The sequence below is a fragment of the Stenella coeruleoalba genome (genome assembly GCF_951394435.1).
Source record: "Stenella coeruleoalba genome assembly, chromosome: 15".
Lineage (NCBI taxonomy): Eukaryota > Metazoa > Chordata > Mammalia > Artiodactyla > Delphinidae > Stenella > Stenella coeruleoalba.
In genome coordinates this window covers 46,579,674-46,592,547 of record NC_137161.1, presented here as the reverse complement: position 1 = coordinate 46,592,547, position 12,874 = coordinate 46,579,674, and the positions used below count along the sequence as shown (strand labels likewise).

General features: G+C 38.0%; 1 protein-coding gene across 2 annotated transcripts in view; it reads left to right on the top strand.

Annotated features, from left to right (window-relative positions):
- Positions 1–12,874, top strand: part of NAA20 (N-alpha-acetyltransferase 20, NatB catalytic subunit) — a gene marked incomplete at its 5' end in the record, with an annotated part of 29,628 nt that overhangs the window by 16,075 nt on the left and 679 nt on the right. For both annotated transcript variants that reach the window (XM_079945957.1, XM_079945956.1), the window contains 3 exons: positions 7,018–7,108; positions 7,593–7,728; positions 12,461–12,606. In XM_079945957.1, the coding sequence (XP_079802083.1) occupies positions 7,018–7,108; positions 7,593–7,728; positions 12,461–12,606 (373 nt within the window). The remainder of the gene's footprint in view (positions 1–7,017; positions 7,109–7,592; positions 7,729–12,460; positions 12,607–12,874) is intronic.

Genomic DNA, 12,874 nt, shown 5'->3' with positions numbered 1-12,874 from the left:
GACTTCTCTTAGCTTTTGCTTGTCTGTAAAGCTTTTGATTTCTCCATTGGATCTGAATGAGATCCTTGTGGTTGTAGGTTCATCCCTTTCATCACTTTAAGTATATCATGCCACTCCCTTCTGGCTTGTAGAGTTTCTGCTGAGAAATCAGCTGTTAACCTTATGGGAGTTCCCTTGTATGTTATTTGTTGTTTTTCCCTTGCTACTTTCAATAATTTTTCTTTGTCTTTAGTTTTTGCCAATTTGATTACTATGTGTCTCGGCATGTTTCACCTTGGGTTTATCCTGTATGGAACTCGCTGCACTTCCTGGACTTGGTGGCTATTTCTTTTCCCATGTTAGGGAAGTTTTTGACTATAATCTCTTCAAATATTTTCTCAGGTCCTTTCTCTCTCTCTTCTTCTGGGACCCCTGTAATGTGAATGTTGTTGCGTTTAATGTTGTCCCAGAGGTCTCTTAGGCTGTCTTCATTTCTTTTCATTCGTTTTTCTTTATTCTGTTCCACAGCAGTGAATTCCACCATTCTGTCTTCCAGGTCACTTATCCGTTCTTCTGCCTCAGTTATTCTGCTATTGATTCCTTCTAGTGTAGTTTTCATTTCAGTTATTGTATTGTTCATCTCTGTTTGTTTGTTCTTTAATTCTTTTAGGTCTTTGTTAAACATTTCTTGCATCTTCTTGATCTCAGCCTCCATTCTTTTTCCAAGGTTCTGGATCATCTTCACTATCATTATTCTGAATTACTTTCCTGGAAAGTTGCCTATCTCCACTTCATTTAGATGTTTTTCTGGGGTTTTATCTTGTTCCTTCATCTGGTACATAGCCCTCTGCCTTTTCATCTTGTCTGTCTTTCTGTGAATGTGGTTTTTGTTCCACAGGCTTCAGGATTGTAGTTCTTGCTTCTTTTGTCTGCCCTCTGGTGGATGAGGCTATCTTAAGAGGCTTGTGTGAGTTTCCTGATGGGAGGGACTGGTGGTTCGTAGAGCTGACTGTTGCTCTGTTCCGAAGAGCTCAGTAAAACTTTAATCAGCCTTACTGCTGATGGGTGGGGCTGGGTTCCCTCCCTGTTGGTTGTTTGGCCTGAGGCAACCCAACACTGGAGCCTACCTGGGCTCTTTGCTGGGGCTAATGACAGACTCTGGGAGGGCTCACGCCAAGGAGTACTTCCCAGAACTTTTGTCACTGTCCTTGTCCCCACAGTGAGCCGCAGCCATCTCCCACCTCTGCAGGAGACCCTCTAGCACTAGCAGGTCTGGTTCAGTCTCCCCTGGGGTCACTGCTCCTGCTGGGTCCCAATGTGCACACTACTTTGTGTGTTCCCTCCAAGAGTGGAGTCTCTGTTTCCCCCAGTCCTGTTGAAGTTCTGCAGTCAAATCCCACTAGGTTTCAAAGTTTCATTCTCTAGGAATTCTTCCTCCCGTTGCTGGACCCCCAGATTGGGAAGCCTGATGTGGGGCTCAGAACCTTCACTCTAGTGGGTGGATTTCTGTAGTATAAGTGTTCTCCAGTCTGTGAGTCACCCACCCAGCAGTTACGGGATTTGATTTTACTGTGATTGAGCCCCTCCTACCATCTCATTGTGGCTTCTCCTTTGTCTTTGGATGTGGGTTATCTTTTTTGGTGAGTTCCAGTGTCTTCCTGTTGATGATTGTCCAGCAGCTAGTTGTGATTCTGGTGTTCTCTGCAGAGGGAGTGAGAGCACGTCCTTCTACTCTGCCATTTTGGTTCCTCCCTCCCTCATTGTAGTTTTGATTTGCATTTCTCTGATAATTAGTGATGTAGAGCATTTTTTTAATGTGCTTTTTAGCCATCTTTTCTTTTTGGAGAAATGTCTATTTAGATCTTCTGCCCATCTTTTGATTGGGTTGTTTTTTTGATATATAGATGCATGAGCTATTTGTATATTTTGGAGATTAATCCCTTGTCAGTTGCTTCATTTGCAAATATTTTCTCCCATTCTGTGGGCTGTGTTTTCATTTTGTTTATGGTTTCTTTTGCTGTGTAGAAGCTTTTAAGTTTAATTAGGTCCCATTTATTTTTGTTTTTATTTTCATTACTCTAGGAGGTGGATCAAAGAAGATACTGCTGCAATTTATGTCAAAGAGTGTTTTGCCTGTGTTTTCCTCTAAGTTTTATAGTGTCTGGCCTTCATTTAAGTCTTTAATCTGTTTTGAGTTTATTTTTGTGTATGGTGTTAGGGAGTGTGCTAACTTCATTCTTTTACTTGTAGCTGTCCAATTTTCACAGCCTCACTTATTGAAGAGACTGTCTTTTCTCCATTGTATATTCTTGCCTCCTTTGTCATAGATTAGTTGACCATAGGTGTGTGGGTTTATCTCTCGGCTTTCTATCCTGTTCCATTGAGTTGTATTTGTTTTTGTGCCAGTACCATACTGTTTTGATGACTGTAGCATTGTAATATAGCCTGAAGTCAGCGAGCCTGATTGCTCCAGCTCTGTTTTTCATTCTCAGGATTGCTTTTGCTATTAGGGGTCTTTTGTGTTTCCATACAAATTTAAAATTTTTTTGGTTCTAGTTCTGTGAAAAATGCCATTGCTAATTGATAGGGATTGTAGTTGAATCTGATTGCCTTGGGTAGTATAGTCATTTTGACAGTATTGATTCTTTCAATCAAAGAGCATGGTATGTCTTTCCGTTTGTGTCATCTTCGATTTCTTTCATCAGCATCTTATAGTTTTCAGAGTACAGGTCTTTTGTCCCCTTGGTAAGTTTATTCCTAGGTGTTTTATTCTTTTTGATGTGATGGTAAGTGGAATTATTTCCTTAATTTCTCTTTTTTGGTCTTTCATTGTTAGTGTACAGGAAGGGAAGAGATTTCTGTGTCTTAATTTTGCATCCTGCAACTTTACCAGAATCATTGATGAGCCCTAGTAGTTTTCTGGTAGAATCTTCAGGATTTTCTATGTGTGGTATCATTTTATCTGCAGTGATGATAGTACTTCTTTTCCAATTTGGATTCCTTTTATTTCTTTTTCTCTGATTGCCATGGCTAGGACTTCCAAAACTATGTTGAATAAAAGTGGTGACAGTGGACATCTTTGCCTTGTTCCTGGTCTTAGATGGAATGCCCTCAGCTTTTCACTGTTGAGAATGATGTTAGCTGTGGGTTTGTCATATATGGCCTTTATTATGTTTAAGTAAGTTCCCTCTATGCCCACTTTCTGGAGAGTTCTTATCATAAATCAGTGTTGAATTTTGTCAAAAGCTTTTTCTGCATCTATTGAGATGATCATATGGTTTTTATTCTTCAGTTTGTTGTTGTGGTGTATCACACTGATTTGCAGATATTGAAGCATCCTTGCATCCCTTGGATAAAGCCCACTTGATCATGGTGTATGATCCTTTTAAAGTATTGTTTGATTCAGTTAACTAGTATTTGGTTGAGGATTTTTGCACTTATGTTCATCAGTGATATTGACCTGTAATTTTTTTTGTGGTATCTTTGTCTGGTTTTGATATCAGGGTGATGATGGCCTCACAGAATGAGCTTGGGAGTATTCTTTCCTCTGCAGTTTGTTGGAAGAGTTTCAGAAGGATAGGTGTTAACTCTTCTCTGAATGTTGATAGAATTTGCCTGTGAAGCCATGTGGTCTTGGACTTTTCTTTGTTGAAAGTTTCTTAAACACTGTTTCAATTTCAGTACTTGTGATTAGTCCGTTCATATTTTGTGTTTTTTTTCTGGTTCAGTCTTGGAAGGTTGTATCTTTCTAAGAATTTGTCCATTTCTTCTAGGTTGTCTGTTTTATATACAGTATACAGTTGTTTGTAGTAGTCTATTATGATTGTTTTTCTGTGATGTCAGTTGTAACTTCTTCATTTCTGATCTTATTGATTTGAGCCCTCTCCCTTTGTTTTTGAGTCTGGCTAAAGGTTTATCCATTTTGCTTATCTTCTCAAAGACCCAGCTTTTAGTTTCGTTGATCTTTTTTGTTTTGTCTCTATTTCATTTATTTCTGCTCTGATCTTTATGATTTCTTTACTTTTACTAACTTCAGGGGTTTTTTTTTTTTCTTTTTTTGTACTCTCTCTGGTTGCTTTAGGTGTAAGGGTAGGTTGTTTACTTGAGATTTTTGTTTTCTGAGGTAAGATTGTATTGCTATAAACTTCCCTCTTAGAACTGCTTTTGCTGTGTCCCATAGGTTTTGGATTGCTGTGTTTTTGATGTCATTTGTCTTTAGGTACTTGATTTCTTCTTTGATTTCTTCAGTGATCCATTGGTTGTTTAGTAACATATTGTTTAGCCTCCATGTGTTTGTGTTTTTTTACAATTTTTTTTGCCTGTAATTGATTTCTAATCTCATAGCATTGTGGTCAGAAAAAGATGCTTGATGTGATTTAAATTTTCTTAAATTTACTGAGGCTTGATTTGTGGCCCAATATGTGATCTGTCCTGGAGAATGTTCCATGTGCACTTGAGAAGACAGTGTATTCTGCTTTTGGATGGAATGATCTATAAATATCAGTTAAGGCCATCTGGTCTGATGTGTCATTTAAGGCCTGTGTTTCCTGATTGATTTTCTGTCTGAACGATCTGTCCACTGATGAAAGTGGTGTGTTAAAGTCCCCCCCCCCCCATTATTGTGTTACTGTCAACTTCTCTTTTTGTAGCTGTTAGCAGTTGCCTTATGTATTGAGGTGCTCCTATGTTGGGTGTCTGTATATTTACAATTGTTACATCCTTTTCTTGGATTGATCCCTTGATCATTATGTAGTGTCCTTCCTGATCTTTTGTAAGTCTTTAAAGTTTGTTTTGTCTGATATGAGTATTGCTACTCCTGCTTTCTTTTGAATTCCATTTGCATGGAATACCTTTTTCCATCCCCTCACTTTGTCTGTATGTGTCCCTAGATAAGAAGTAGGTCTCTTGCAGATGGCATATATATGGGTCTTGTTTTTGTATCCATTTAGCCAGTCTGTGTCTGTTGGTTGGAGCATTTAATCCATTTACATTTAAGGTAATTATCAATAAGTGTTCTTACTGCTGTTTTGTTAATTGGGGTTTGTTTTTGAAGGTCTTTTTTCTTCCTTTCCTCTTGTTCTCTTGTGATTTGATGTCTATCTTTAGTGTTGTTTGGATTGCTTTTTCTTTTTTGTGTGTGTATCTATGGTAGAGTTTTGGTTTGTGGTTCCCATGAGGTTTTGATAGAGCAGTCTGTATAACTACAAGATTGTTTTAAGTTGCTGGTCTCAATTTCCAGTGCATTTCCAGTATCCTGCATTTGTACTCTTCTCATGGTTGCTGATTTTGATATCATATTTATGTGTGGATGGTTTCCTACCTTTATGTTTGGCTTTACCAGTGAGCTTTCCCATTTGTAATTTTCTTGAGTTGTGGCCTTTTCCACAGAGAAGTTCCTTTAGGTTTTGTTGTGGTTTTCACAGTTTGAGTAGCTGCAACAGAGGCCAATATGGTCCACACAGCCTTGAATATTTACTGTCTGTCTCCTTTTTTGTTTTCTGATTTTTATTGGAGTATAGTTGCTTTATAGTGTTTTGTTAGTTTCAGGTGTACAGCAAAGTGAATCGGTTATACATATATTTCCTCTTTTTTCGATTTCCTTCCCATTTAGGTTACCACAAAGCATTGAGTTCCCTGTGCTTTACTTTAGGTTCTTGTTAGTTATCTATTTTATACATAGTATCAGTAGTGTATATGTCAATCCCAATTTCCCAATTCATCACCCACTCCCCCCACCCTCCAGTCTGGCTCTTTAGAGAAAATGTTTGTTATTTTGTTAGCCCCCGAGTTAATGTCAGTAACAGCAGTAAAAATCAACTATAGATACATGCAGCAACAGGGCTACATATCAGAAACAAAGTTGAATGGAAAAAGACTCCATAATTTTCATTTGTATTTAAAACATTGACCTATTAAAGACTTCTCCATGTTTATAAAAAGTAAAAGGAGTTTGAAGAATTCTGAATGGCAGAAAATTTTCACTGTATATAAGGGAAAGTATTAGGATGCAAATCAATTTATGTGGTGTGCTTCCCGTTACACTTAAAAGTTTTTTGGTGAAAGTCCCATAATCCAGGTGAGGTCATGTTTCAGAGTAACCTGCCAGGGCTTCTTGGTCCATGAGCTTGAGCCAGGGGCTCCTCCAGTAGCCAGAGAAGAGATGGTTATGATGTCAGTGGCTGGATGGCAGAAGGACTTGACGACTGCCATGTTAAGGGTTATGTTTGAAGAGACAGAATAAAGGCTGTTCTTCAGAGGAGAGTTTGAAGAATTTACACTGAACAGATTTTCCAGGAAGTTTAAAAAAAAATGATTGATGGTGTCCCCTTATAGAACTGCATCAGCAAGCTTATACTAAGGAGGAGGACAGGAATTGAGTACAAGTCAGCAAGGACACCAGGGTTGAAGAGTTAAGTAATGAGCAGTACTCAGGCATTCACTTTTAAGTCAGCTTTTTTTTTTTTTTGCATTACTAGAAATGGAGACCTTGAATTGGTGGAGGGGAAAAACTAGGTTTGTTAAGTAGCCTTTGGAAATACTTAAGTTTAAAGTTATTTTCACTGTCCCATGGCTGAAGCTAATGTAGGAACTAGTCGTTAATTTCCCAGTGCAATTATGAAAAATAAACATACTGAGCATGTGCTGTTTGCCAAGCACCAGGGATAGAGGGAACATGGCATACATGTTCCAAGGGGAGACAGTAAACAAGTAGAGTATCAGGTGATTATGGATAAAGTGCTGTGCAGGGATCTAGACACAGTGTGAGCAGCGGGGGAGACGACTGTAGAACTTGGGAGCCTGGTTCTTTGCTGTCTATTGGATGCTACTGTCTCCAGTCACATTTGAGTTTATATATATTCAGTCAATTTTCTTAAAAATTAGTGCTTAACCTAAATATTTCATCCAATAAATTGATTATGGAAGTCATACATATGGCTGGGGATAAACAATATACTTTTTAAAGGAAACTTGAAAATACCCCTTTCATGAAGAAATCTGACTGTCCATTACTTTGCATCCTCCTTAACAAGACTCTAGTATGGGATTCCTTTTTACTTACAGTACCTCGCCCACTGGCCAGAGTACTTCATTGTTGCAGAGGCCCCTGGTGGAGAGTTAATGGGTTATAGTAAGTATAATACCACTAGTACTTTTTTGGATAGGCAGTTGAGATTAAAATATAGGTTTTAACTGATTATTTTATATTGATCACAGAACTGGAAGTATAATCGTGATGCCCATAATTTTATTTCCTTTTCAACCATTTGACAGCTCACTGATCCCTTCTGATCCGTTGTATTTTAGGTACTATGCTAGGCCCAGGGGATAGAGCAGTGACCCAGACAGACTTGGTTGCATTGCTAACAAAAATTTGAGCTGTAGATTTTCTGTTATGTGTACATGACACACATACATACCCACATGAAATGTAGATATTTAAAAAAATACTTATCAAGTAAAAGCATTAATAACAATTAGCTAGATGACTCTTAAGTATTGCTTAAAGATCAGAACTTGGTCATTAGTTTCCTTTATAATAAAAATGTACTAAACAGCATTTCTGTATGTGTAAATCCTCGTGTTAGTTACTGGATGTGATCTTTCATTGGCAGTCATGGGCAAAGCAGAAGGCTCGGTGGCGAGGGAAGAGTGGCATGGGCACGTCACAGCTCTGTCTGTTGCCCCGGAATTCCGACGCCTTGGTCTGGCTGCTAAGCTTATGGAGTTATTAGAGGAGATTTCAGAAAGGTAGGCACCTGCTTTGCAAATGATTTTTGAACTCTAACCATTTGAGTTTTCTCTTGGTGAATGTTTTATCAGATTTTTTCCTTCAGATTGAACATCTGTCATGATGCAGTTTCATAGGAATTTCATTTTCAGCCTCTAATAGTCCTTATACCAATTCTGTCACATATTCAGAGTGAATATTATTGTTCCTGTTTGGCTACTGAGGAAAATTAAGGCAGTGTGAGTGACCTGCCATAGGCTTATGAGCTGGGTAACTGGTGGAATCAAAATCTGGCCCTCAAGGTTTCTGTTAGTGTTCTTGCCACTGCAGCAGGTGTTTCCAAATTCTTCGTTAACACTGTCCTTGGCATCTCAGTCATTTTCTCATAGTGCCCTAGGCTAAACAGAAGTGTAGTCTTAAGCAACTGTGTCCCAGCAAGCTAGTAGCTATTAGGAAGAAAAAAATATTTTCATTTCATTGTTAAATAACTGTGGTTACCTCCTAATGAGATGTGTGTACCTGCTGGGCATTGCATGCTTCTCAAACCTTGGAACCAGAGTCTGCAGAACTGCCAGCATTCTTGTTCCATGTTGATTTTCATGTAATCACAGGAATTGCCAGAAGCCTGGCTTCATAAAGATACTATGTCACCAAAAGGAATATAATGTGATATGATGTGTATTTGTGAACTATATAAAGCTAGTAGTTTGCCAGTGTACAACATGTAAGGTTTGCCTACGTTTTCCCCAAACATTTGAAATATGCACCTCCATGAGTTTGAGAACTGCAAATATTGTAGCTTTTTTTTCAGACCTGTTTTATGTGTCAAACACTCACTCACTATGTGTTACTTTTATTAAATCCATTAAAGTGGAACATTTTAAAGAAGTAACCATGGCCTGAAAACACTGAGCCAAGTCAAGGGCAAGAGGAACCTGAGCTCATTCTTAATTTAGCTGAAAAAGTCTAGTCCTTAAGAACTTAAAAATTTCTTCCTAGAGTGAATACAGAAGAGGGAAAATCTTTAGCAAGATTGTAGTTTACACACATTGGTTAATGGCATATCTTGTTGAAAACAAGTATTTGGCATTATCATGTATAGTTGACAGGGAGTTAGGAACTGTTCTCATTGCACATCAGATTTAATGTATTTATAGGATAGACCATCTCTTAGAGTAGAAAACCACTATGCTCCCTTCCCTTACAGGGTCTAAACGTTCATTTACTTTACAATAGTTGCTAAGATTTAAGTGGCCTATATTTGTGTAGGGGGTGTGTGTGTGTATACGTATATACACACACACACACACATATATTTTTAATGTATACATTAAATGTGTACACTAAAAATAGAAACAGTATATAATATCCAAAGAGAAAAATAGGATAATAAAAGTCAATTCCAAAGAAAAAAAGGAAACTAAAGTAGCAAAACAAATAAAACGCATGAAATAAGGCGGTAGCAGTGAATCCAAATATAATTGATAAATGTAGTAATTGATAAATACAACAGCAAATGTTAATGGACTAATGACTCCAGTTAAAAGACGTTATTATGCCAAGTGAACCAGGCACAGGAAGACAAATATTGTGTGATTCCACTTAGATACCTAAAGTAGTTAAATTCATGAAGAGTGGAATGGTGGTGGCTGGGGACGGGGGAAATGTCAAGTTACTAAAGTTTCAGTTCAGCAAGAAGAATAAGCTCTAGAGTTTGATATATAACGTTGTATACCTACACTTGAAGATAGTGTACATTTAAAATTTATTGAGAGGGTAGATCTCATGTATTCTTAGGACAGTAACATTAAAAAATGATGGACTGTCAGAACTGTATTCTATTTACAGGAAATATGTATAAAGGTTAAAGATCGAAAGTAAAGAAATTTTTTTTAATTATGCAAATTCTAACAGGGTGTGCTTAAATTAACAACAGTCACATTATAGTTCAATAATTACGAAAATAAAAAAGGGTCTGCATACTGAAAAGAGTTAATCAATCAGAGAGATGTAATAATTAAAAACTGTACGTACCCAGTGACAAATTCAAAGTAAAAATGCAACAGCTGACAAAACTACAAGAAGAAATAGACAAATCATCATAATTAGAGATATGAGCATGCCTCATCCTAATTGTGAGGACAGTCAGAAATTGATTAAGGGTACAGAACAGGGGTCAACAAACTTTTTCTGGGCCAGATAGTAAACGTTAAGGCTTCACAGGCCACCCAAGGTCTCTATTGCTTCTTCAAAATTGTAAAAAACCATTCTTTGCTTGAGAGCAGCATAAAAATAGGTTGAAAGCTGACCCCTGCCTTAACTAATTTCAGTCAGTTAGCCAGAATCTTTCCACAAAGAAAGCTATGGCTTCTCTGGCAAATTTGCAAATTTCACCAACAATTTAAGAAATAATGACACTAAGTTTACTTTTACACACAAAAAGGGAACAATCACAAAACCTGACAAGAGGAAGGAAAATCTCATGACAGATGCAAAGTCCCAGAAAATTCTTAGCAAAATGGATTCAGCAATTCATGAAAAGGATGACATATCGGGGGAAGTTTGTTTTAATATTAGAATGTATCCTACCAGTTAATAGGCTGAAGAATATTTATCTCAGTAAATGTAGAAAATGCTTTGATACAATCCAGAGTTCACTCTTGATAAAAACTGTTAGCAATAGGAAAACTTACTTAACCTGAAAAACTGAAAACCTGTAGTAAATATGAGTGGTGATGCACTGAATGATTTCTGGGACAGGACAGGATGCCTAAAGTCGGCTTCTCTTCAGTAATTTACTGGAAATCATCCTCTACCATACAAGTGAAGCAAGCAAGAAAAATAAAAGGTTTGAGAAGAAACAAAACCGTTATTTTGGATAGGTAAGATTGTACAAATAGAAAACCTACAGGAAGGAATCTACAAATATTTAGAATTTTAATAAAACTTAAGCTAAGTTGTTGGATATAAAGTTAGTATAAATTAAATTGCTTTTCTATACAAACAGTAACATTTAGAAGAGGATGTGATTTGCATTGGCATCAGTACATTAAGCCCTTAGGAGAAATCTAACAAAAGCTGTGCAAGACCTCTCTGAAGTTTATACAACTTTACCCAGAGACAGAACAGATGACCTACCTAAGTGGAGGGAGGAACTACCGCTGCAGCATAGAGTTAGCCGTCTCTACAGTAGACAGGTAACTGATCCACAGTCAGCGTAACTGCAACCCAAATCACAAGTCTTTTCCATGCAACTTGTTGATTCTGAAACTTACAGGGAATGGAAGGAGCCAAAAAGAGGTAAGACACTCTTGAACAGCAAAAAAGTGAGTGGAGTAATTGTCTAGGCTAGTGGAACAGAATTTGAGACACAGACTCAGGAACACATGGACTTTAGACACACCTTGGAGGAGGCAACTGCAGATCAGTGGTGGGGAAGGATACACTTTCCAATAAACGTGGTGCCACCACTGGATATCCATATGGGAAAAGGTTTTCCCACATTAGTACCTTATCATGCACAGATCAATTCCATATTTATTAAAAACCTGTATGTGAAGAGCAAAACTAAAAAGCCCTTCAAAGGAGAGTGTCTCCATGACCTCAGGGTAGAAAAGAACTTCTCAAGCCCTAAAAAGTGCAAGGAAGTCATATATTCAACTTCACTAGAGTGCGGTAACTTTGTTCATCAAACGATACATAAGGATGATGACAAGTCACAAATTGGAAAAAGATTTGCAAATTGGGGAGAAGACTTGCGCCATCCTTTACACAAGGCTGAATATCCAGAATACATAGAGAACTACATGTGGGGGAGAACGACCAATAAAGACCATACAGAATGAGAAATCTAATGGTGGACACAAATATAATCAGCCTTGTTAGTAATCAGAAATGCCAGCTAAAATTGCCCTGAGATGCCATCAGGAGTCTACCCCCTCCTGTGGGAGTGTCAGGTGGCACATGTGGGCTGGGAGACAGGCATTATCTGATAAAGTTGAAGGTGTCCCTGTGAGCCAGCAGTGACACTAACTGCAGACCTTAGATATCCTGGATGTACCACAAGACACACAACAAAATACTCGTAGCAGCATAGTTGATAATGTATAGGACCACAGACATCTCACATCTCATAGTGTGTCCATACAGGGACACACTAAACACAGGGAGGACGGACAAGCTCCAGCTGCCCTGGGACTGACTCAGTACCGACTGGGAGGCGAGTCACTAAAGAGTAAAGTAAGTTTGACTCCATTCAGGTGATGTTCACAAACAGGAGAAATTAAACCAGAACATAAACCAGAACAGGTGGTAAGTCTACTGCATAAAGCAAGGCGCTGATGACCACACGAGTCAGGACATGGAGACCTGGGTAAGAAAGGGGCTGTCACTGACCAGAGGGACCCAAGGGCTTCAGAGCTGTGACCAGTGTCCTGTAGTTATACAAGGCCACATTGGTGCTTTCTTCAAAACCTTGGGTGAAACTATTATATGACTAATTGGTAAAATGATTTTTAAAGCCAGGTAACAGAATTGTGGTAAAAATTTAAAGTTTATCTTTTAAGAAGACCTGTAGGTTTTGAAATGTTACAGTTATCTTTTGTACTGCAAAATCCTCAGCAGTAGAAATTGATAACATGATGTAATTGACTGCAGGGTTTCATAGTACCATCCTATGAATAGTCAAAGTAGTTTTAAAAATTATGTATTATTTGCAAGGACTTCTAATTTTTTTTTTTTTTTTAATTACAGAAAGGGTGGATTTTTTGTTGATCTCTTTGTAAGAGTGTCTAACCAAGTTGCAGTCAACATGTACAAGCAGTTAGGCTACAGTGTGTACAGGACAGTCATAGAGTACTATTCGGCCAGCAACGGGGAGCCCGATGAGGATGCTTACGGTGAGCTCCCCCCTGAGAGGAAGCCAAATGTCTACATTCATCCTACAGACTGAAATACTCGGCTATTTTAATACACTTAAGAGAATCATATTTAAAATCTGGGCTATAATTAAATCTGCTTTAACCTACCCTTAAGAACCTACCACTGATTAACTTACATTAACTAACCATTGGTTAATTACTGTCAATTATTGTTTTACTGGTACAGACACATTTTTACTAAGGTTCTGTCAAAAGAACATTTGTAGGAAGAGCTGGATCCCAGCTG